General features: G+C 38.0%; 1 protein-coding gene across 2 annotated transcripts in view; it reads right to left on the reverse strand.

The window, feature by feature from the left end:
• Positions 1–11,947, reverse strand: part of axl (AXL receptor tyrosine kinase) — a 58,015-nt gene extending 46,068 nt beyond the window's left edge. For both annotated transcript variants that reach the window (XM_079824092.1, XM_079824091.1), the window contains exons 1-4: positions 11,313–11,947; positions 4,580–4,787; positions 3,041–3,141; positions 2,650–2,832 (exon numbers count right to left, since the gene is read on the reverse strand). In XM_079824092.1, the coding sequence (XP_079680218.1) occupies positions 2,650–2,832; positions 3,041–3,141; positions 4,580–4,787; positions 11,313–11,493 (673 nt within the window). In that variant the 5' untranslated portion in view covers positions 11,494–11,947. The remainder of the gene's footprint in view (positions 1–2,649; positions 2,833–3,040; positions 3,142–4,579; positions 4,788–11,312) is intronic.
• Positions 11,948–27,217: the final 15,270 nt, after the last annotated feature.

Consider the following 27,217-nt stretch of genomic DNA (forward strand, 5'->3'; position numbering starts at 1 on the left):
GTGAGTGTGCATGTGTGTGTGTTCGCGCAAGACTAGTCTTAAAGATAGAATGTCTAAAGAAAAAATTAGATGACTAACTTGTAATATTAGACTAAACAGTTTATTAAAAAGGCCTCAGGTATCTAGATATGGCTTGTGTACCTTCGTGAATGTGAGTCTACGGAAATGTTTTGTCTGTTTTATCGTCCACGAGATGCAGCACACGTTACAGGGTGTGGTTACTTACCAAAGTTTAGTACTTAGTGTTAGAGTAATGGATGTGGACAAATCCCTCTGTTTGAGCCATATTGCAATAGTGTATATTACACTGGCCAACACTACTAATAATAGCAGAAAATAATTAAAAAAAAAATTGGATTACTGCACCATTATTTAGTATTGAAGTGAGAAGCGATTTGGAGAGCCACAGTCCTGCAGAGTTTTGCTGCAACCCTAATCAAACACACCCGAACAAGCTAATCGAGGGCTTAAGGGTTACTAGAAAGTTAGTCAGGTGAGTTTTTAATGAGGGTTGGAGCAAAACTCTGCAGGGCTGTGGCTTTCCAGGATCGACAATAATCGACAAGGTCACCCCTGTTATAAAACATGAAGTGCTACGTGTGCGTCTTATTGGCTAAGGGACCAATAAAGTAACGCATTATTTTTAATTGTACAACAAAATATGTAAGTTACTTTTTCAAATAAGTAACTCAAGTTACGTGAATGCAGAGGTGACATGTGTGTTTCTTCTCCTGTGTGCTATTCTTCTGCAATCCTCGCGTTTGCGTAATTAAGTGAAGTATACTTTGGCCTTAAAGGGTTAGTTCACTACAGTGGTTCTACAATAATTTGATGAATCGACGAGAATAGCTTTTGATTCAGCGGTTTGGTTCGCCAAAGTCACATGATTTCAACAGTTGGCGGATTGACCACGCGATCCGAATCATGATTCGACTCACTGATTCATAACGCTTCGAAGCTTCATGATGCCTTGTTTTGAAATCGTCATCACTATATAAGTCGTTATTTAGGTTTTTTTGTGCACAAAAACCTATTCTCGTCGATTCATAAAGTTATTGTAGAACCACTGTAGTGAGATGGACTTTGTAACGACGTCTTAGTACCTTTTATGGGTCTTGTGAGTGTAAAGTACCTTGTGCCAATGGAGGCCTTTCTGAGCCATTGGATTTCAACTAAAATATCTTCCTTTGTGTTCCGGAGATGAACAGAGATCTTATGGGTGTCCAACGACATGAGGGCAAGTCTTTAAAGGGTTAGTTCACCCAAAAATGAAAATTCTGTCATTAATGACTTACCCTCATGTCGTTCGACACCCGTCAGACCTCCGTTCATCTTCAGAACACAAATGAAGATATTTTAGTGTAAATCTGATGGCTCTGAAAGGCCTCCATTGGCTCAATGCAACTGTACACTCTCAAGACCCATAAAAGGTACTAAAGACGTCGTTACAAAGTCCATCTCACTACAGTGGTTCTAAAATAACTTTATGAATCGGCGAGAATAGTTTTTGTGCGCAAAAAAACCCTAAATAACGACTTATATATTGATGACGATTTCAAAACAAGGCATCATGAAGCTTCGAAGCGTTATGAATCAGTGAGTCGAATCAGCGGTTTGAATCGCCAAATTTCAGCAGTTTGGCGGTTTGACACGCGATCCGAATCATGATTCGACTCATGATTCGACTCGAAGCTTCATGATGCCTTGTTTTGAAATCATCAACACTAATACAAGTCGTTATTTAGGGTTTTTTTGCGCACAAAAACTATTCTCGCCAATTCATACATTTATTGTAGAGCCACTGTAGTGAGATGGACTTTGTAACGACGTCTTTAGTACCTTTTAAGGGTCTTGAGAGTGTAAAGTGCCATTGTGCCAATGGAGGCCTTTCAGAGCCATCAGATTTCAACTAAAATATCTTCATTTGTGTTCTGAAGATGAACGGAGGTCTGACGGGTTTCGAACGACATGAGGGTAAGTAATTAATGACAGAATTTTCATTTTTGGGTGAACTAACCCTTTAAAGACATCAACACCAAAAGACCAAAGTATACTTCACTTTTTGCACGTACCCGAGGAGCGCATGATGCAAATTTTGTAATTAGAAGACTACGCGTGTACTGACACGTGATTTTTGTAACTTCTCCGCGTACCTTGAACATGAAGGTTGCACATGCGCACTTTTTTTTTTGCAGTATTGACATGTGTTGTAACTTGTGGTGAGAGATTAAACAAAACTGTGCATGCGTCAAATGCCTGTGTAAGTGTACGAGTCAAAAGAAGTATACTTTGCAAGGATGTGCGTTCGATTGTGCTCCTCAAATACATAAATAATTAGCCTTTATATACATAGTGTTTCTTGTGTAAAGAAAATTCTGTACTAGTTCTATATTTACCCTTGCATTGTTGGTGCAGAATCTGTTCGAATTGTCTAAGGCACTTCAGTCAATACTGAGGCTTTGACGAAATTTCATTGGTAAAATATTTGTAAAACTCACAGACAGACATCAAGTGTGATCAATAAGCATTGATTTATGAAAAAAAAGACAAGCTATGGAAAGGTTTCCGCCAGATAGCGACAAAGAATTTGTTGTTAGGAAAGAAAAGTTGTAAATAACAGTATACAGTTGTGTCAAGATAGGTAAATACCTGAGATGTTGAGTGTTGAGGGCGACAGGGATATCGGGTCATCCAGGTTATTGAGAGGAGCCCCGTCCTGTAGCCAGATGACCCGTACAGGTTCAGGAGGACCATGAGCCTCACAGCGCAGACTCAGCCCAACATTAGCCACTACTGAAAAATGGTGCGGCTCCACTGAGAAATGAGGAAGACCTGAAGGAGAAACAAAGAGAGAATGGGAGTCCGTAAATGTATTAATAATGTGCTATAGTGGAGTTCCCAACTGTGTAGTCTATTCAACCCAGGCCAGACTCCCAGAGTTTGTTTCCACCTCTCTGCACATATATTTCCATCAAAATGCAGATGTGAATTTAAAGAGAACATTGCATTTTAAGTAACATACACTAAAGAAAGATAATACCTTCTACTTGGATGTGCCCCTCAATGGATGATGTCTTCTCTAAACCAGAGTAAACCGCACACTGATAGGCGCCCATATCTGAGAGCAGTATCTCCTCTATCCTGTAAACAGAAAGTGGATGCTATTAACCTGAAATTGTATTCACATTTTGATGTGTTCATTTGGCAAACACTTTTCTCCCACAGTGAATTTCAGTGCTTTCAAGGTTTCAATTTGATCAGTATGTGTGTTCATTGGGAATCGGACCCATGAATTATAGCACCAAACAGCTTTAAAGGGTTAGTTCACCCAAAAATGAAAATTCTGTCATTAATTACTTACCCTCATGTCGTTCGACACCCGTAAGACCTCCGTTCATCTTCGGAACACAAAGGAAGATATTTTAGTTGAAATCTGATGGCTCAGAAAGGCCTCCATTGGCACAATGCACGGCACACTCTCAAGACCCATAAAAGGTACTAAAGACGTCATTACAAAGTCCATCTCACTACAGTGGTTCTACAATAACTTTATAAAGCGACGAGAATAGTTTTTGTGCGCAAAAAAACCCTAAATAACGACTTATATAGTGATGACCGATTTCAAAATAATGCATCATGAAACTTTAAAGCGTTATGAATCAGCAAGTCGTGATCGCGTGTCAAACCGCCAAACTGCTGAAATAACTTGACTTTGGCGATTCAAACCGCTGAATCGACTCACTGATTCATAACGCTTCAAATCGCTGAATCGACTCACTGATTCATAACGCTTCGAAGCTTCATGAGGCTGTGTTTTAAAAATCGGTCATCATGATATAAGTCGTTATTTAGGGTTTTTTTGCGCACAAAAACTATTGTCGCCGATTCATAAAGTTATTGTAGAGCCACTGTAGTGAGATGGACTTTGTAACAACGTCTTTAGTACCTTTTAAGGGTCTTGAGAGTGAACCGTGCATTGTGCCAATGGAGGCCTTTCAGAGCCATCAGATTTACACTAAAATATCTTCATTTGTGTTCCGAAGATGAACGGAGGTCTGACAGGTGTCGAACGACATGAGGGTAAGTAATTAATGACAGAATTTTCATTTTTGGGTGAACTAACCCTTTAACGAAAGTACAAGTTTGTTTTGAAAATGTTTATGCATTTATGTGGGCTGGGTATTATCAGTGTTGGGGGTTACAGATAATGGGATTTTTTCCCGTCATGAGAGATACAATGCATTTCTTTTGGAATTTAAGGCATAATACCCTAGTTGCTTTTTCTAATAAGCAACATTTTTTGGCTTAGAATTGAAAATATATCCGCAAACCATCACTTCTAGTATATTCAAAGAGAAAGAGCCTCGGCCAACTGCCACTGAGAAAAAGTTACTGTCCATACAAATTTAAGGTGTAACATGCTTTAGTGCATTTATCAGGCATTGTACGTAACATGCCGGTTATAAAAGTTATGGTCCCCAACACCAATCATGGACAGAGGAAACAGAAAAATTCATTTGAATAGCAGCGTAAATGTCCAAAATATACATGCACAGACACGTAAAGATGGCATTCCTACTTGAGTTCACTGATAACCAGCCAGCTGTTCTCATCTACTGGGACCTGCATCTGGTTGTTGTCAGCAAAGTCCAGCGATTGTCCCTCCCTCAGCCAGATCACATCCAGGGGTCCATGGTCCACCCCGTCCGCTCGCAGGATGCACTGAAGCACCACTGACTTCCCAAGAGAAGAAGTCACGTTCCCAGGGCTCTCCACAAAATGTAGCCCTGCGCAGTGCAGGAAAAGAATGGAAAACTCATCAAGTCAGAAGTAAAGTCAAGTCAAATCACTTCAGCTTCCACAACCTGTGTTAGTTTTGAAGAGCAGATGAATTAAGCAAATTTGTTGTACTTTGAAATATACCATGGTGCTAAATAATAGTTTTTTTACATGGGCGTCAAAACACTACTATGGTAAATGACCACAAAAACATGCTGCTTTTTTGGTACTTATTTGTTAGAGCTGGTCATCAAACTGAAAGGTTGCATCCATCATTTCGGAAGATGAAAAATCATGACTTTAGAAAAAAATAGCTTTTTACATTTCTTAAAGAAAACTGGGCGTGGTTCTTGCTAGGGTCATTGCTATGCTGTGGCTAAGGTGTTTTAAAAATGTTTTAGGCTTTTTCTCGGTTCTAAATCAGTGGTTCCCAACCCTGGTTCTTATCTCACACACCTATTTCTGGTCTTGTAGTCTCAATGAGCCGAATCAGGTGTGTTGGGCTATATAAGTCTAAGGGATGTTTTGCCTTCTTCTCTCAGTAGAAGTGAACATCACATGAACTTATCAGACAAACCTCCTTTTCAATACCATTGGGGTGGTGTAGCTCTGCAAACTTTTTTTTTTTTAGGGGAGGCATTCAAAAACACAACCCTCCCTCGTATGGATTTTTAGGATGTGAATAAGACTGTAACACTGCAAATCAGCTCTCTGTCAAACATCAGCTTGGCCACGGTGATTCACTTTTCATTGGCTCCATGCATGTCCATCTGCTTGAAGACTTGGAATGTTTTAAATTCTTTTGTCAGCATGGAGTCGATAACAAGCTCTGCAGCTGAAGCCGGAGAGATACCAGAGGCATGTAATCCAGCCAGATCCTTGCAGTTTAGCTTCGGATGACGCAACTCATTCTGAATTCCTTCCAGCTTAATAACTTACGTTTTGGATTTTCTCAAAGATGTCAGACACTGCCCTGACCCCTAACCTTTGACCCTATGACAATTATTCCACCCAGTGTAACATGGCATCCAAAACACTTACTAACACAGCTATCCCTCTTCTATGTGGGTCTACTTTCTCAACAACAAGAAAAAAACTGTTCACATTCAGGGGCACACTCAACAGAAACACTTACAGATTTAAGTTAAAGGATTTACATTCCTTCCAATGCATCTGGAGTGTGTTCAAATATGAATGGGGATGTTGTTGACACAGTCAATCTTTCAGCAAAGGTTTAGGAGAACACACACAGCACAAACACACACATACGCAGAGATGCGCGTCCCAAGATGATGTTTAAAATGAGGCCCACTAAATACTCCTGTCATAGCTAGTTTTATTGCTATAGCGGCTTTTAGCTTCACTAGTTCTTTTTAACATCTCTCCTTTTATGATGGCCTGAAAGTGGGCAGTCAACTCTGACCTGAACTGTCTTTGTGTGCATGCAGCTTCCTTTTAAGTATGAATTGAAAGTCAACTTAAAACGGTGTTGCAAATTCTTTTAACTTCCGTGATGTGGCTTAGAAACTGTCCTGTGAGAACTGATTGTATTGTGAAAAGTTGCCTCTATATGACAGTTTTGCAATAAAGTGCACTGATCAGTTGCGTTTGTCAAAATTGTATCTTTTAATCTATGACATGCCTGTTAGGTTTAAAGCCAACTATACACTATATTGCCAAGAGTGCCAAAAGGGACACCCGTCCAAATCATTGAATTCAGGTGCTCCAATCACTTCCATCGTCAAAGGTCTATAAAATCAAGAACTAGGCATGCAGACGCTTCTACAAACATTTGTGAAATAAGGGGAGCTCAGTGAACTCAAGTGTGGTACCGTGATAGGGTTGCCAGTTGCCACCTGTGCAATAAGTCCATTTGTGAAATTTCCTCACTACTAAATATTCCATGCTCAACTGTTAGTGGTATTATAATAAAGTGGAAGCAATCGAAAACAACAGCAACTGTAAAACTGTAAAAACTGTAAAACGTAAAATCACAGAGCGGGGTCAGCACATGCTGAGGAGCACAGTGCGCAGAAGTTGACAACTTTCTCAATAGCTACTAGGGTTGTGCCGATGGACGATATCACCATCGTGATGCCACGCCCCTGTTGCGAGTCTGTTGCGAGTGCAACACACACTAATCTGCTTCTATAGTATTAGTTAAACTAAAAACTTAGCAGGGATTGCTCTGTAAATTAAATTGAGAATGTAACTAATGCATATATGCTATTTTAAATACTGTAGTCTATGCCAGATATATATAGCCTACATTTTGAAATCATTTGAGGCTGAAACATCCATAAGCATGCGTGTTTTAGCACTTCCGTCAGTGAAACACAGCCTATAAAACATTTAAACGATTTTCAGTAAATAATGGTTACCTCAAGAATATAAGAAAATTAAATATTAGTTAGAAAAATATTTGATTCATACTATTTCCCCGCAAAGATGCGTCATATACCGCTCTGTGCTTTGAGAGGAATGTGGGACACGAGCTGGATAGACCTTCTCGAATATCTTCATCTTCATGTTTTCTACTGATGTTGCAAGGCAACACTGTTTGTAAAATGTCTGAAGAGCGGATTTTATCTTCCACAAGGTCAAGACATTTAGGCAATGTTTGATTATTCACTGCCAGAGAAAACGAAACTAAAATCACTGGCGTGTGTGAAATGCGCTATTCAAATAAACCAAACTTGACGCGCCTTACCAAGTTTAATAACAAGAACAAACTATGTTAAATACAATTTGAAGTAAAAAAAGTATTCGTCCCACAGTGTTTTTTATACTTTCCCACAGTAAAGGATGTGAATAGTTATAATAGACTTAATTATAAGCAAACGAAAGGAAGAAACGTTTAAAATCCCCTGCGAAAATGGGTGCGACATGAGTGAAGATTTGGGAAAAGAAACGAGATGTCCATGTCCATTGGGATAAAATGGTTGACCAGATCCAGATCACAAAACAGAATGAAAAAGAGCTCTCTGACCATTATTTCCTTTGTAGGCTAAACAAAGCTTTGTGCTTCACTCCTGTGGTAATATTCACGTGAAACAGCATTCACATACAAAACACTGGGTTAGTAAAATAACGAAATTAATTTTTAAAAGTAGAAAATAGTATTTATGTAAAGAGATATATTAAAATATATAGAGCTCAACTCTTAAGTGGAAGGAAGCTATTTTTCCCCCTCACGTGCAATCTAGCGGACGAGTCATTATTTGGGTTAGTAAAAATAACGAAATGATAGTTTTAAGTAGAAAATAGTATTTATGTAAAGAGATATAGTATATTATCTACCTATTTACCTAATTACCCCCTAATTACTGTGGAGGGGGGGTTATGGTGTGGGGCTGTTTTTCAGGGGTTGGGCATGGCCCCTTAGTTCCAGTGAAAGGAACTCTTAATGCTTCAGCATACCAAGACATTTTGGACAATTTCACGCTCCCAACTTTGTGGGAAAAGTTGTGGCCCTTCGTGCACAAAGCATCGCTCCATAAAGACATGGATGAACGAGTTTGGTGTGGAGGAACTTGACTGGCCTGCACCTCCTGACCTCAACCCGATAGAACACCTTTGGCATGAATTAGAGCGGAGACTGTGAGCCAGGCCTTCTCGTCCAACATCAGTGCCTGACCTCACAAATGTGCTTCTAGAAGAATTGACCTATCGGTAAGCCCCGCCCCTCGAATGCAGATGAGCCAATGGCAGTTGAGTATCAGTTGCGCTGGGACCAGAACTCGGACATCTTTAGGTTTCAGCGCCATAGAGATACATTGGAAAATCCGAAGCTCTCATCGGTTTGATGGTGTTTATGCTACAATAATGGTAAAACGATGTGCCTGGGGTACTGCAACACTGATTCCAGATATCCTGAGAGGAATTTCTGGTTGTCATACTCTCATTAAGTTACGATTAAAGTTAGTGAGTCCCTACTAACATACAAACCGAAATAACTAACTGTTCTCACGTCATGTAAACGTTAACAGTGTAGGTCAAAAACACATAAACGAAGGTCTGCATTTCAGTGCCTCTCCATATTAAACTGGTTAAATGTATATTCATTTAATCTTATCCTGCAGTACATGAACCGTGTTGATGTACAGTGTAGCGATCGTGACATGAGGCTTCTCCAGTTTGCATTGTGATCTGTAAATCCTAGCTTCCAAATTAATCTTTTATATATTTAAGTCCCACTTGAATGCTCCTCGACGAGAGGTGGTCCTTCTGCGCCACAGAATGTTTGTATATATTTTTTATATTTCTGTGAGTTTAGATATGTTTAAGGTCTGAATTATCTGTCGTACTAAGGAGGACTCCTATTTTGATGGGTATTATAGTCTACGGGTTGTGAAAGGGAGAGCTCGCACGCAGTTTATCAGAGTTGTTTTCAGATACAAAGCTTATAGTTTCTTAGCACACCTGAAAGTAGTTTGTGAGTGTTTTTGAATAATTTGCTGTGTATGTTAATGATAATGCAACGGAGAGAGAGAGAGAGTTTGTGAATGAGACATTAATGCCCACTTCTGCTTTGTTTGTTCAACTGTTACTGTGATTTATTTATTTATTTATTTTGAGTGAAAAACGATGTAATAAACTTCATAAACCATCAGTTAAGTTTGGCCATCATTCAGACTGGGTCCGCTACATTCTGTGTCCAAAAACATCTTGGGATAAGGTTTTCACACTGACAGCTGTCATTGTAAGATATAGCAACTCGGTTTGTTTGTCCGAATTAGCAACAGTAACTAAGGGGGCAGGGCTTACGATAGGTCAATTGATAAAAATACCCATAAACACATTCCTAAACCTTGTGGAAAGCCTTCCCAGAAGAGTTGAAGCTGTTATATCTGCAAAGGATGGGCCAACTCCATATTAAACCCAACGGATTAAGAATGGGATGTCATTAAAGTTCATGTGCATGTAAAGGCAGGCGTCCCAAAACTTTTGGCAATATAGTGTATATTATCTATACAGTTTACTCCTCTAAAAGTTGACAAAATGAATGCTATAAGCAAAAAAAATATGGTTTATGTTTTTTTTTATGGTCTAAGTTTTGATTTCCTTTTGACTTGAATGATGTTTCTCCATTTTTAATTATAGCACTTCAAACATAACACTGTATTGTACAAGTGCTGTAAAATGTTATAGTGTTTCTCTCGTCAGTAAAAACCCTACTGATGCCTGTCAAAGACAACTAACTAACTAACATGCAGGAAAAGCAGCATCCCCTCTCCATTATCAACGCAGTCTTACACACATCACTTTTTCTATCCTCCTTTATGTTTTCCCTTGTCCGCCAATCTTAATCTCCCCCTGTGGCTTTTTATTCCATTCTTCATTCAATTCATCCCCTCATCCGTCCCTTTGCCCCAAGCTCAATCCATCATTTCCCCTGTCTGATTCAGCATGGCCCCTGAGTCACATTCTTTCTGAAATCCCTCATCCGTCCCCACATCCCCGCTGCATGTTTAGGCTGCCCCTCTTCAGAGTCTGGGAGATTTGATGAGAGAGTTTGATAAGTGTCCGATCTGCCAAACGTATGGTAGAAAGACATCACACCATGTCTCAAAGGGCCACTCACAGACAACTTTAAACAACTGTAAGTTTGCGTCTGGTAAACACTCAAACCAATTATCTTGCGCAAGACAGTGTTACAAACAACTTTTACATTTCCAGAGGAAAATGTGAATGATGCTTGCCTGTGCTGAAAAAAGCGCTGCCATGATGCAATGCGGTTGCTAGGATATTCAGGCTGATTGCTAAGGTCATGCAATGCTATTGTTATGGTGTTGTTAGGGGGTTGGTTTCTTAATAACCCAAGTCAAAAGAGCCCACCCTCGAGTCTTAAGATATTCTCATCTCAAAATATATCTCAGGTCTGTCACGTGAAAACAGTCCCATTGTTAAAAAAATTGTTTTATATAATAATAAAAATTATAATAATACCACACAAACTTCTCAACTAGCCACAGATCAAACCTGGTGTGACATGAATAGAGCAAAGTGCATAAATAAGTTCAGAGTGAACTACATATTCAAGTTTCTTTCACGGTTTGTTTGTCATCAATGAGATGCACTGATGATATATGAGATCTAAAAGATGATAGTACAGAGGCCAACAAATTTTTTTGGACACTTTAGTCACAAAAGCTTTTCTTAGAACTGTATTAATTTGTCTGAATTGCAATTTGCTCCTTTTTAATGACAATAAAAAGTTCACAAACTTCACACTGCAGACAGATATGTAGTTTATCACATTTAACTAGGAACATGTTCAACTAAAAAGCGTCACAATACTCTATCTTCATTTTAACACATAGCTATCCATTGCTTTATCACTTAAAACACTTAATTGCATTCGTTTGTTTTCTAATACAATGACATTCAGACATTTTTAAAGAATAGCTAAAGTGTCCGCATTTTTCAGACCGCTAGTATGCCCAGATACAATATAACGCTTGGAAACATTTAAACCTTCAATGCATTGCACTGAAAAAGTTTTGAATCAAACAATCTCGTAGATCTCGTACCTGACACATGCTCCGCGGACCCGAGGCGCAACACTACCATGAGTAACAGGACGATAAGGTTCGACCCGGTCATTCTTTTGTCTGGTTTCGGGTTCAGGTTGGGTTTTTGTCCGCTCCAGTTCGGCTTCGGTGGCGTGTGGGAATCAGTGGCGGTGGACTCAGATCGCATCTTCATCATCATCGCATCGCTCCGGCGCTTACGCGAGCTCCAGCTTTCCACAGATGAGCGCTTCAGTCGGGTTCCTTAGTCAACTTCAAAAAGGTTAAGAAGGAAAAAAAGAGAGAAAAAAAGCGAATCCTCGAAATCAAAATATAAGCTGTCGAGTCGTTCCCAAAATTGTCATCTGTTGAATCCAAAAGCAGTGCAAGCTGTTACTTTTCTTTCTTCTTTTTTAAACTCAAAACGTTTTTAGTAATCCTGAAGGTGAAGTAAGCTATTGAAGCGCCTGAAACCAAAGCCAAAAAGAGCTCCAGAGTTTTCCAACCAGAGTTGTGTTATTTTTGGAATCACGACGCGTATTTTTTTTTTTGCCTCCAAAACTCTCTCCCATCAGGACGCCTTTATTCCCCCTTCAGACAAACTCACATTCCTCCACTCAACTTTTGTCCATTCTGTCTTTCTCCTCCCCTCCACCATCTCACCCTCCCTCTCCAATACACAACAACCCCCTTCACCTAGCAGACTTGACGAAGCCTACAGACCAACTAAAAACAGAGATAGAACTTTAAATCTTACTGAAATTGCCTAAGGACTCTCGTTTTATGTAATGGCTAAAGTTAAAGTGTGTTGTGACAGCTTGTCTTCAAAGAAAGATTGTCCACACCCCTTCATCCCAGGATGAACCTCATGATGTAATCTAGGCATAAATCCCATTCTTCCACATGTGTTATTTTATAGTTTTAATGATTTTACTATTACTCAAAAACAAAATAAGCAATAAGGCATTTACAATTTGTCAGCAATTAGACATCTAAACCTGTAACTGGCAGTGTATTTGTAAACTGTTCAATCTCTTCGAGTAAAATATTCCTAAAATGCATGAATCACTTCACAACTTAATTTTGTTATTGCATTACAATTATTAGCACGTTTTTGTTTTACAAAAGAGAAAGCACATTAAGAATATTTGGCTAAATTATATTAATTTGTGGAAGAAACATGTTTCAAAACAAAACTAATTATTTTACCTCAAACAAAAGATGGCTTATCAACCAACTCAATGTAGACATTTAAACCTCAATCACATTGAGTATAAAAAGTAGACAACACTACTTTGTGTGGCCCTGTGTGTATACATAATCTATTGTTTTCTAGTTTGTTATGTTGCTCTCATGGTTATGTCTGCGGTTGATAGAGTAGTACAGCGTGTTCATACAGGGCTCAGGGGAGATGATAAATACGGGTGACGTTTGTTTGGGTGAACGCACGGAGAGTGTAAGATAGGTGGGATTCACGCACCCTTCATGAATAATTGATTCCTACTTTTTTTCCCATGAAAACGCAAGGGTTTGTTGCTGTGCTCTCAGGTTGCTTTGGATGGAGAGTTCTCTGGCCCTTTAAGAGGAGGTTGAGGGGTCCGTGCAGTGTTCCCAGGGTCTTTAATGGAGACAGATCCCATCTGAGAAAGACCCCATTGTGTCCTTGCTTTTCAAAAGAAACCAAGGAATCAAGGTCTCTCTCTCTCTCTCTCTCTCTCTCTCTCTCTCTCTCTCTGACACACACACATACACACACAGAGACGGGAGATAAAAGAGGCAGAAAGTATCAAACATGGTCTTAAAAGAATGAGAAGGGGGAAAAAAATGCAAAATACTGAGGAGATGAGGAGACTTTGTTTGGCAGACAGTGAGGGCTAGTGTGGGCCCAGCCAGCACAGTCATGTGGGGCCCATATGGGCGTCACCTGGGCTGTCTAACTGGGGCCCAGCCAGTTTTGTCCTCAGTTTCCATGTAGGCCCCACATGGGCTAGCCCAGATGAACTGAACACTGCTCAGTGTGCACACTACAGGCTGTTAAATGTAACTGAATCAGTGTTGGAGTTAATGAGATAATTAAGTGATTAATGAGTAATGAGTGAATATTACTGAAGACTCCTGATGATAACAAGCAGAATCACTGAAGGACAGAGAAAAACACAAAAGACTTCAGACACAACTTCACAAACAGCATTATCAGCTTCCCTTTTTACCTATTAGATTGACTTTCTGTTATCTTAGTTTTTATTGATAATTCCCACTGAGCAAAGGTGTACGTTGAAAAGACGTCCACTGAGGAGCCAGAATGAAAGTTTTTATGACGTCTGTTTTTGACGTGTTCTGCACGTCCGATATAGACGCTCATGGAACCTCAAGGTTAAAAACTAGTTTGAATGTGCTCATTGTGGACATATTTCCCATTTGTAATTGCAAAGCAACTCACAGACAGTGTGTGTTTGTCCAGAAATCATGAAAATAAAAGAAACTTAGCTCACACCTTTGGACACTTTAGACAATTTAGCATCTGTAATTCACACATCTTTGGATCGTGAGAGAATCGTGGGATTCAATCCAGGATCTTCTTGCTGTGAGGAGACAGTGTTTCCCACTGAGACACTGGAGCTGCCCTTAATCACAGACATAAGACACACTTTGACTATTTCTGTCAGACGTCTACAGAAGCTCTTACTGAGAATTAACAGAGGTTTAGATGTTGATATTTATGGTGAATTTGAAGTCACCATTGTGGTGGGAAGCGTTTGCTTTAGTTGGGCTTTTGGTCCCTGTACTTGAGTTAGCTTTTCTTTGGATGTTATAACTGTGTGTGAAACACAATACTTATGGCTGAGAAAGCAAAGATAAAGTGACTTCAGGTGTTGTCAGCTCCTTGTTGATGACTGAATCATCAGAAGTCTAGAATCTGATGTTGTGCTTTTGAGTTTTAGGTTCTTGTTCGGCAAATAATAATTTGTTTATATACTATAACCTTGTGAATCTGCTGTATCGACACCAATAGCAAAAAAACAATTCACTCATCCTGAAAGATGATAAAACAGCAGGTGCACATTGTTTTGAGAAAATATTTCACATAGTCACACGCAGACATCAAGATTTTGCATATGATTCACAACAACGGTGACAATCAAGCATGAGTTTTGTACTTTGAAGCTACCCATCATGCATTGCAGCATGAAGTTTTTTTGTTATGATTGTCACCGTTGTTGTGAATCATAAGCAAAATCTTGATGTCTGCGTGTGACTATGTGAAATATTTTCTCAAAACAATGTGCACATGCTGTTTTATCATCTTTCAGGATAAGTGATTATTTTATTGCTATTAGTCCCGATACAGTGGATTCACAAGGTTATAGTATATAAACACATTATTTGCCAAACAAGAACACAAAACTCAAAAGCATAACATCAGATTCTAGACTTCTGATGATTTAGTCATCAACAAGGAGCTGACAACACCTGACGTCACTTTATCTTTGCTTTCTCAGCCACAACTATTGTGTTTCTCACACACTCAGTTACAGCAGCCAAAGAAAAGCTAACACAAATACGGGGACCAAGAGCCCAACTAAAGCAAACGCTTCCCACCACAATGGTGACTTCAAATGAAACATAAACATCAACATCTAAACCTCTGTTAATTCTCAGTAAGAGCTTCTGTAGACGTCTGACAGAAATAGTCAAAGTGTGTCTTATGTCTGTGATTAAGGGCAGCACCAGTGTCTCAGTGGGAAACACTGTCTCATCACAGCAAGAAGATCTGGATTGAATCCCACGATTCTCTCACGATCCAAAGATGTGTGAATTACAGATGATACGTTTTCTAAAGTGTCTAAAGGTGTGAGCTAAGTTTCTTTTATTTTCATGATTTCTGGACAAACACACACTCTCTGTGAGTTGCTTTGCAATTACAAATGGAAAATATGTCCACAATTTGAACTAGTTTTTAACCTTGAGGTTCCATGAATGTCTATATCGGACGTGCAGAACACGTCAAAAACAGACGTCATAAAAACTTTCATTCTGGCTCCTCAGTGGACGTCTTTTCAACGTACACCTTTGCTCAGTGGGAATTATCAATAAAAACTAAGATAACAGAAAGTCAATCTAATAGGTAAAAAGGGAAGCTGATAATGCTTTTGTGAAGTTGTGTCTGAAGTCTTTTGTGTTTCTCTGTCCTTCAGTGATTCTGCTTGTTATCATCAGGAGTCTTCAGTAATATTCAGTCTTTACTCTATTAATCACTTAATTATCTCATTAACTCCAACACTGATTCAGTTACATTTAACAGCCTGTAGTGTGCACACTGAGCAGTGTTCAGTTCATCTGGGCTAGCCCATGTGGGGCCTACATGGAAACTGAGGACAAAACTGGCTGGGCCCCAGTTAGACAGCCCAGGTGACGCCCATATGGGCCCCACATGACTGTGCTGGCTGGGGGTGGGTTAGGTTAATGTGAGAGGGAACTTCAGACACTGATTAAACTGCCTCACTAAACTTGTCAAACAGGTTAGACCTAGTCTGACTCAAATCACATACGGTGACAATCATGTCATTAGAAAATAGGTTACAGAGCAGTGGCGGCTGGTCAACAGAGGGCGCTGGGGTGCCGCCCCCATCAAAATTCCAGAAATAAACATGTATACAAAAATGAAATAAAAATAAAATAGTTTACTCATACGACGTGCCAGCTGTTAGTAAGAGCCTCAGCATTTAATAAAAACTGGCTTTGATGGGTTAACTATTTTATATGTTCTTCAATATGTTTCATGCGTGAGGTCTAAAGATATACGGGCAGCATGTGACCTGAAGCTGGTCTCTAATAGGTTTTTAAAGATCCTCCTCCGGACGCAGGTCGCTGCGTCCCTGGCGAATCAGAATTGGATGTGTGTTATTTTATCCAATCTGATTGGTTCTCGTCACCTATCATTCAACTTTCCATTCTTGGCCACTAAAGCGGAAGTGCGCGGGCGACACAGTCACTCCGACTCCGCCAAAACCTTGCTAGGATGATCACTTTCGTAGAGATGGCAGCAGTTAAACCAAATTCTTTCACAAGGCATTTCGCTGGAAGAAAAAAAAGGATAAAGGATTCCGGACCAACGTGATTTACAAATCCAGCAGCAGCCAGTGACAGAACGCAGCTGCACTCTGAGCTTTACGCGCTTGTTATGAGAAACGTAGGTGGCTGGCTGGATGTGTTGTTAGCAATGCCCTTTATTGCTTTCCCTGTCTTTTATTTCAAAGCGTCGGTACTGAAGTTTTGTGGACAACAACAGGGGTAAGAGACCTCAAATATCTGACTGAACAATGCAAACGTCATGACACTACTGAGATGACTGACTTTAATCAGAGAGTCATTGAGAAATTTGCTGGCCAGAAAGAAAGGAGAGCAAAATGTATCTTCAAATAGTCAACATGCTAGTCTGTTGTTGCAGTTTTTTTTTTCTTCCTTTCCTCAATTATATGTGGGAAATGAATGTGTAAAAAGATAAAAGTGAAGACACTGTTTTCATACTCATTATAGTATACTATAATACTCATTATAGTATTTACAACACTTTGTTAATGAATGCTACAACATACTGTAGTGTTAACTATAATATTTCGTTTTTACTACAGTAAACTGTAGTGTATTGTAGTATAATATACCCTATAGTAATAGAAAAATGAGTACAGTATTGGGTAAAGTAATTTGTTAATATTACTATAGTTGCTATATTACCACACTGTAAAAAATTTCAAGTGCTTTCAACGAATTATCATTTAGTAACTAGTTCCACAGATTTTTTACGTTCACTCAATTTCATGCTACAAATTGTTACCTGAATTAATATTTTTTAATTGGCTCAAACTTGACTTAAACTTTAAAATGTACGTTTACTCAATTAGTTTTAAAATTACTTGAATTAATTATTTTTAATTGCCTCAAACTTGACTTCAACATTAAAATGTATGTTTACTCAATTAGTTTTAAAGTTAGTTGAATTAATATTTTTTAGTTGGCTTAAACTTGACTTCAACATTAAAATGTACGTTTATTCAAATTGTTTCATAATTAATTCAACTAAAACGTTTTAATTAGGGGTTTCGTCATTTTTAAATTGTTTTAATCATTACTAGAAATTGCTGTGGAACTAGTTACAAAATGTAGAATCATAACAATAAAACAGAATTAATAACATACTACCCATATAAACCTCCCACATAATATCAATGAGTTGAGCCAATATATGATGACTATATTTTTATCATCAATCAGCTTACAGCATCTGATTATATTTTCTCTTGCTGTTCTCGCCATAACAAACAGACACAGCTGTCAAGAGAAAAACTAATGTTAAAAAGTCAAGAGCCGACTAAAGCACACACTGATCGCCACAATGGTAACATCAAATCAAACTATTACTTTCAAATAATCAACATCTAAGCCTCTTCTTAATTCTAAATACGAACTTCTGTAGATGTCTGACAGAAATAAAGTCAGTCTGGTAAGTAATAAGTGAAGCTAATGTTGTTTGTGGAGTTGTTTAATCAGATCTTGAGAGATGTAATGTATTTTATGTTCAGTTGATTTCATCCAAGGCTGTGGCTGGAAGTAGTTCTTGTGTTTCTCTTTCCTTCAGTGATTATGCTTGTTAACAGCAGGTGTTCTTCACTAATACAAAATCATTATTCAATCACTTAATTATCTCATTACCTCCAACACTGATTAAGTGTTACATTAAACAGCCTGTAGTGTGCACACTAAGCAGTGTTCATTTCATCTGGGCAAATCCATGTGGGGCCTACATGGAAACTGGGTGCAAAACTGGCTGGGTCCCAGTTAGATAGCCCAGGTCAAACCCATTTGGGCCCCACATGGCTCTGTTGGCTGGGATGGTGGGGGTCGGGTGGAGTCGGAATCCCCTGGGGGAGAAATTCTGTGTTCTAAATGTTTATTAATAATGTACTGTTGTCAGGTCAATTAAAAAGTACAGTATGTTTACTGGACAAAGTTATCATTCATGCTAATACTGTCAAATACACGCAAGGTTTACATAAACACAGTTGGTTATATCTAAAGTGAAAGTAAATAATACAAGTCTTAACGCCATGGGATCCCTTTAAGAAGAAATAATAGCACACAACATGCTGAGATTAAGACTAAAATACATTATAGTATTACAGTTTTTTAACACTAACATAAGTTGTATTACTTAAACGGGATTAAAGACCACGTTAACGTAACGTAAAGCCGCGTTTCCACCGTAATAACTTTCCCCAGGAACTAGGAACACTCGGTGTGTTTCGACCACAGGAACCAGGGTCTAAATTAAGTTCCTGGTAAATATTTCCCCCTCCGAACGGCCCTGCTCCCGAGGTAGTACTTTTTCAAAGTTAGGGAACTTTCGGTGGTGAGACTTGAGCCGCGTTTCCACCAAAATTACCCGGAACAATTTGTACCAGTAACTTTTTTTACAGGAACTTTCCCCCCCCCAGACCTGCTACTGTCTGCGTTTCCACTGCGGTCTAAAGTACCGGGAAGATTAGGAAAATTAGTCCGGTGATGTAGGACTGCGCGCGGCTGCTGGTGGAAACGCGGCTTAAATAACGTTCGCTCTCATTGACATGGGACATATCGTTAACGTTACCTCATAAAACGCTGATAAATACTAAAACATCGAATATGTTCAACTTTGTAAGTTTTTACATAAAATAATTAACGTTAACGTTAGTTTTATATGAGCATTTATTCGGTGACGAGTGAACTTGACATAGACATCACTTAAATATCCCCATTTCCCTTGGATATATAACTTACAAAACACTTCTAACGTTAAATGTCCACACAAATATCATTAAATATAGTTTACGCTTTTATCAACACATTATGCTGCTGATATGCTGTCTCCTGGTGAAAGAAACCCGCGAACTGCGCGAAGTCCTTTGATCTGTAACAATCCTTCCGCGAAGTCAAACGAGCAATACAGATAATTCCGAGAAGTCAAATGAGCTCTTGTACGTATTTATTCATTAAAATTAGGCAGATTAAATAAAAAAATTAACTACATATGTTAATGAACTATATATTTATATTAAATATGTATATAGAAGTGTAAAGTGTTATCCATCTTCTCATCATAATGCAGATAAGCAAAAATACATCTAATTTCACAAATGTTGTTTTAATATATAATATCAAATATTTCTAACAGCCCATTTCAACAGCACAAACTAAAATATATTTTCCATAGTAAAATATTGTGTGTAAAATATTGTGTTGGCCTTAAGAGCCTACTTTTATAAAATATTGACTGGATTTGCGTTTTTTAGTCCAGTCAACATTTGCAATTCTAAATGTTAACTGGATTTGAAAATATCAATTAATTAGTTTTTCAAATATATTTCTGCAGACTTAATATAATATGTCTTCTTAACTAAGCACAAGAAAGAAAATTAGTTCAACATATATTTTTTTGCTCTTCCAACATTTTATTAATTGGCGTTTTTAGAGTGCACATCTAAAGAATTACCACAACAAAGTAGCCTACTTTACTATAGTATTTGTACATTTTTGATTGATTCTCTAAGCTGGATCGAGGGATGGAATACGGTTCTTTCAAAACATATTCCCTCTTTGAAGACCATATGATGCACATCATTTTCACACTCGTCAAAACATTCACTTCCATCAGGATGTTTCAATGTCTAATGGGGCACAGAGAGCCAAAGCATGTCAGCAAAACGACCATCACAGCATCAGAGCCAAATCCCCTTGTTTTTTCCTTTCATTTGTCATCCATCTGTATATGTGTGTGAAATATGAAAATACTGGCAAGTAGAATTCTGAGTTGGAAGCTGAGCAGCTCAGATATAAAATATTCATCCAAAACATACCTCTATATAACTCGAATCAATAATAAATTGTAAATGTGCTTAGAATTCTGAAACAAATATTTTTGGGATTTTCTAGACTATTTTAAGTTGCAAAGTGTATATATTATATATTAACTTATGTTATATATTAACATAAGTTATATTAACATTTAACTTATGGCTCCGACAGGCATGCATTATAATGGTAAGAGGGGCAGCGGAGCCCTCCTCGGCTCTACAGCGCCCCACAATTCCCAATGTAAATATGTGGTGAAACATGGAACTGCAGCTCGCTTTAATTGAGCCATAGACCTTATTCAGAGCAGCCATGACAGGTATGAAAGCGAGGCTGTGAGAGATAGACTTACCATGTTTTCAATAGCATCTGTTGTAAATCTATATAAAGCTCTTAGATCCTTTATAATTTCACACAGTTCATATTATCAGTTTTCCCCCCACTATATATAAAATAATATGTTTGCAGTGTTTTTTCAGAAGAACTAAAAAAAACCATTAAATAACAGTACAACCAACTGAAGAGATGTATGTCTATCCCTCACAGCCTCACTGTCATTCCCGTTAAAAATCTGCTGTGAATATTGGGGCAGATTTCAGACAGCCCCTCTCTTATTTTCACCGTACATAAAAGATATCAATCCACTTCAGCTATGTGTGTATTAGTCTGCACCAGGTCAGTAACTTCCTATGTGGAATATCAAATTAATAATGGTCAAACATCCTTAAAGGGATAGTTTACCCAAAAATGAAAATGATAATATTTAATTTAATATAATTGGAGTTGAATTGGGTTAATAAAGGCCTTTTGAAGCGAATTTATGGGTTTGTGTACGTAAAATATCCATCTTTAAAACTTTAAAAAGTAAAATATCTAGCTTCTGCCCGTTTAAAACGCTTATGCTATGTCCGACGTCCTCACACCAGTTGTTTACTTTTTGTGATTTTACTTTACTTAAACTATCCCTTTAAGTTTAAAAGGCACAATATCTATTTTTCGCCCCACAAGAGGTTGCTTATTCAAAACAAAGGGATAGCGGGATTCATGGGAGTTGTCCTCTTCACCTCAACACAGCCATTGTGGAATCCAAGGGACTCTGGTACAAATCATGTTAATGGATGAGCTAATGTATTCAATTTAAATGAGGCCGCTGGAGCAAATGCCAATGAAAGACACTTGCGATACACACAGGTTTCAAGGCCAGCAGAGTTTTTATTCTGCTTATGCTGCAGTCGGACACTTCCACTCTTTTCTTTGCATATGTGGGGTAACGCAGCGCTGTTTAAACGGTTAGACAACACATTATTTGTGATTCATGTTGTGGTCAGTCGTTCTATAACATATGAGCAGGGATGAAGCTGAGTGAGAATCCAAATGCAGCATGAATGAAACAAACAACACCAACAGAAAATCCAAGAACAAACGTATACAAAACAGGCAGGAGCGCGATGACAGGAACACACATACAGGAGCAACAACCAACAAGCAACAACTGAAGCACTGGGGTATATATACACAAAGGGAAACAAGGGGGAGTGGCTAATAGGAAACACCTGGCTAATCATCTCAAAGAACTACAAAGAACTACAAAACATGGCACAAGACAGGAAATAACAAAAGTCCTCACAAGACAGGGAAGCACAGGCTGGGATCATGACAATGGTACTCGTGGTAAATCAATCGATTCAAACAAAAAACTAACTGTGTTGAGCTATATAACAATTATGAGTTTTCTGTTGATAAATGTATCCAAACAGTTGCTCACCTGTCTCATAAAACACATCATATATTAAAGTTGGTGATTCAATGTTTTCTTCGAAAGTAAAACTGGAAATCACAACGCAAAATGGCTAAAATTGCTTATTTTTCTGGATTTAAACACTGTTGGAAACGTTTGGAATACTGTACACAAGTAAAAAAAATATATCATTGTTCTAGTGGTTTTTGGATATTTTAATCTAAAAATCTTACATATTGTGCCTTTAAGTGTGCTCATGTGAATATATAGTTCTGTTGTGTTTGTTTCATGTTTGAGAATAGACATGACTTTCTTTTCCTCACTGGAATTCCTCCACAGCTTGTAATATTTTAAAGCATCATTCGGAGGCAATACATTAGCATTCTATGCATGTGTACTTAAAGCCTCTCAATCAACATTAGTTCGCCACCCTCAGGCCAAATAACGCAAGCTCTGTCAAAAGTCTGTTCAGCAATTACAATAAAGCTATTTTTTTACGGTCAGGACTGAATCTGAGCCCTGTATGCACACATTAGTGTTATTATTATATTGATAGTAGCCTACCTATAACACTGCATGAAAAAAGGTGTATCCGGACCAGGATACTCCTGTATTGAGAATGAGGAGATGTCGTCACGACACAGCGCCCCGCCCCCCTTCCGCCATTTTGGGGGTCTGCCCGCCAGGTAATGAATTCGGACAGAGACTGGAGAAGAGATATTCTGATGATTACTATGTACATAGTTTTCCAAACTCAACTGAACATTAAGTTTTAATCCACCCAAGCCGATCTGAGAAAGCAGCGGCTGGTAAACGTACGCCATTATTTCACCACAGGGTGTCAGTCATGGTCTTAACTAGTGAGCGCGATGCTGAAGTGTGAGACACTTGATCAATACGAACCTTTATTTATTTGTATTAAACATGTTGATCACTATTCTGTCATTTTTCATTGTCGGTCATTTTACTGTATGCTATAAACATGTTTATGCCCAAAACGCTTAATTAATATTCAAGGTAGGCCTAGTTGACTGTCATTTTCCTCTACTGTGCATCACTGTTTAAGATTAATTCAATCTTTAACATTGTTAACATTACATCCATTTAAAGCACGTACCGAGCATTCATTCTACTCAAGAAGGCTGGAATAAAAGCACCAGCGCACACAAACGATCATTTAAATTTTTAGTCAAATTAATTTAAAAATATAAACTCAACAGGTACAAAATATGATCAGTAAGAGAAAAACACTGCTAAGGATGACGAGCACTGGACTGCTGCAGGATAGTGGGGAGATATATTTATTATTCAGAATGCACAGGAAATATATTTATAGAAACATTTCAGTGCAAGGTGGTAAAGAGTTCTGCCGTGGCAGCTCGTATGGGTCAACGTTTTTGATATCAGCTTCTCTAAATACCTCAGCTTGGCGCTGGTAGTAAGTTTCTCCCTGTACGAGACCTCTTCTTCTCCATTTCAAGTTTTCTCGTAATTTCTCCGCTTAAACGCCGCGATGATAATTCCTCGAGCCGTCTTTCCTGCTCTGATCTCTGTTTCGCTCTTACAATGTTACCCCTGGCAACCGATAGCGTCGGATCCCGGAATGGTGTACGGGCCAGACTCCGCCCACGACCATGACGTATCTCCTCATTCTCAATACACTGCTGAAATTCGGAAGAATCCAGGAGTATACTGGCCGGATAGGTCAAATTCCATGGATCCGTATATGTCCGTATTCATCCGAAATGGTACCAAATCGGATGTATGTTGTGCCCGTATACTCCCATGCTACAGCCATTTGTTGCCATGGCAAATAATCCCATCAAGTTTTTCCCAGGAGACATTTTCACACCTCTAAACAGCTTTGCCTTCCACCCCCTATTGGTCCTTCATCTCAAACTGGATTGGTTGTTTTTTTTAAACCACTCCCAAAACCCAGACTGCTATTGGAGGACAGGACGGATTGAAAACCCAGTCAAGTGACTTTATTGGTTACTTCTAAGGCTAAGGGTGGGCTAGGTTTTGTAGCATAGGGACTTGATTGGTTATAGGCCAGCTATGCAGATTTTGCTCATTAATATATAATATATAAAAAATAATCCCCTCTCCCTCCCAAAAGAAAAATACACACAAAACAATTTGAGAAAGTCTGAAATATTTATTAAAAAGGTATAATAAAAAAAAAAAACATTCTTAACAACATTATAAACAAACATTAAAACAATGGTGAAACAAAAACAAGTGAACTAAATGTATTTAAAAGGGATGAAAATGTAAAGGAACAAATGTAAAAATATAAACAGTCCAAAGAACATAAATATACATTAAAATGAATTGGTAAAGAAACAAAAAGGGAAAAAAAAATGAATAAAATGCATTTAAAAGACAGAGATGTAAAGGAATAAAATACACAGTGAACATAAAAAGGAAAAGAATAAATATACAAATTAAACGATATAAAATGAGAACAATACATTTATAAGACAAAAAAAGTGCATATAAAATACACATAAATATTCCAAGTAAACAATATAACCAAATAAAAAGAACAAAGAGCATTATAAACATGCATTAAAATGAATGGGGGAAAAGATAAGTGAACAAAATGTTTCTAAAGGAAGGCGACGTAAAAGGAACAACAATACAAAACGTGGAGATCAAAAGCAACATGGACATCTAAAAAGTTACAAACATACAAAGTATACAATATAAAACGAGACAAAGAAATCTATAAATTAAAAAGTGTATATAAAATATATGTAAATGTTCTATATATGGGAACCAATAAAAGTATAAGTATATAAACATAGGAATAAAGACAATCTAAAATGGAACAATTGAATATTAAATTTATAATTATAAAAGAATTGTGACCAACTCTAACACAATGTTGTTTGAGTTTTGAACATTTTTTCAAACTGCCGTGATGGGCTGGTGATGTGATGCGTAGCGTGGGTCAGTCTAGTCTGGTTTGTAGTAGCTAGCCTAACCATCCACACTGGCCTTCCATCAACAACAGCAGCATCTTCATCTTCATCAGGTCTATAGTTGCGGTCTTCCACAGGTTCTGTGTTGGTTTGTGCAACCCTGGACCTGGTCTCCAGCAACTGCAAAACATGACAGTAAATTAACCACTAAAACTCAGAGAGGAGTATAGTAACATTCTGGAGGGAAAAAGCTTAACCGGTTTCTTAACTTACCCGTTTCTTTCTCTGACGGTTCTGTGTGATGTTCTTCATAGTGTTTCTTTTCTGGGCCTTTTCAGACTGAGCCAAAGAATACTTCCTCAGCAAAGTCTCACAAAATAAAATACATCTTGCGACCTGCCAAATAATACATTAATAATATATAGTTAATGCCAATAAAAGTAAGTAAAACAATTCAATTAAAATGTATTTGTATAGCGCTTTTCACAATACATATTCAGGGTTTTTCCTGGGTCAAAAATGGTCTTCGGTGGTGGCTGACAGACATGGTCATCCATACACACACATACGCACGGTAAAAAAAAAATACCCTACCCACTTGATCTGCAAGCGCAATACTGACAATAAATTTGAAATAAATTCAAAGAAAGTTTGTAACTTTTGCTTATCTTATTTTGATACCTTGATGTTTGTTTTTTTCCCCTCATTTTTACACTATTTACTGATAATTGTTTTGGTAATTATATCAATATTAAAAAAATAGTATTAAAAAAATGAACAAATAGCCCAATTTTCTGCCATTTACAATCAGCTAGCTAACAACAAATTTGTTCTGGGTTCACCTCACTCCAGTCTAAACTAAATGATTTTAGGCTATTTATTTTACTACACATTGTCCACATAAATAAGCTGAAAGACTGTTGATAATTAAAAATAATTCTTACTATCCACTCTAGCTAAAGTGGGTAAGCACACTTGTGTTCTCATTTCAGGTGTTGTTCTGAGTAAATTATTAAACTGATTTGTGAGTTCAGTGTTGGACAGATCAGTTGTTCTAACCAGTCGTTAAAATGATTCGGTTCAAAGGAGTCATGAGGTGGCGAATTGGACATTAGCAGACGCGTTGTGTGTGAATCCCGTCTTTAGAAAATCGCGAAAGATTTGTCAAGACACAGAAAACACTTCATAACCGGATAGGATTTGTTTCCTGTTTATTTAAAGTATGCTTTATGTCAGCTGGTCAGAGAATCAGTCAATGTTTTTTGAGCGCATTTCACACCCAGCGGTAATTAAAGGAAGACATCGTCTGATAGCGCCACGTGCAACATGGATTCGGTCTTCCGACCTTTTGATTTTGATTAACGTAAAATGTGAAACAGTAGAAAGCTAAGAATGCTTATTTTGAAGACAGAGAGCGTGCGAGCGGGGTAGGAGCTCACTGGTCGTTCTCTCTGTCACTCAGTTAACGCAAGTGCAGCACTCATCTGTTCTACATCACTCATAAATCACAATAACTCATCAAATAAGGCTTTGGCGGGACAAAAATTTGTTTTGGCGGCCGGCAAAAAATTTTCAATGTAGAGCTGCAACTAACGATTATTTTTTCTGTCGACTAATCTAACGATAATTTTTTCGATTAGTCGTCTAATCTAACGATTATTTTTCCAGATTAGTCTTATTATTCTTTTTTACTGATTATTGTATTTCAAAGAGGGTAGTGAATTTGTATATTATTTTAACATGAAATCAATGAATGATGACAATATTAATTGTATTTCAGGAAGGGTAGTGTACATAGTATGCCATTTTATAATGAATATATATGAACAAAAGAAGCTTTTTAAACATAATATATAATGATACTATTCATCATAAAATGTATACAGAGTAGGCCTAATTAGGAAAAGTTGTTTACTATAGTAGTTGAGTATGATTTACTTAGTAAACGAAAATGCACTTGTATTTATCTGCAAAAGGTTCACATACAGGAGCTTTCAGCATAGTGTTAATGTATAACTAGTCGTCTATTTTGAAGATATACTTGTGCATAAACAACGACTAAAGCTGCCAGAAGTTTTTGCCCAAACTTCAAAGACACATTTAAATTATTAAAGCTAGAGGCATATCTTAACTTTAATGTTACTTTAATCATGTAAACTACCTATATACAACAAGTTATTATGCATATGTGTTTGGGACAGAGCGGAACCAGGTCGCATTAACAGGAGATATATGCAGCCCATAATAAATAAAAGCACGAGACGTACTGGGGTCGGAGAAGAACCCCGGAAAATGTGACCGTCTGTTGCAATACACGCGCCACGGTTCAGCTGCGCGAGAGAACCATGGAGAGAACACTGGAAGGGTTGCCAGGT

Source organism: Gobio gobio, assembly GCF_949357685.1.
Source record: "Gobio gobio genome assembly, chromosome: 8".
In the NCBI taxonomy this organism is placed as follows: Eukaryota; Metazoa; Chordata; class Actinopteri; order Cypriniformes; family Gobionidae; genus Gobio; species Gobio gobio.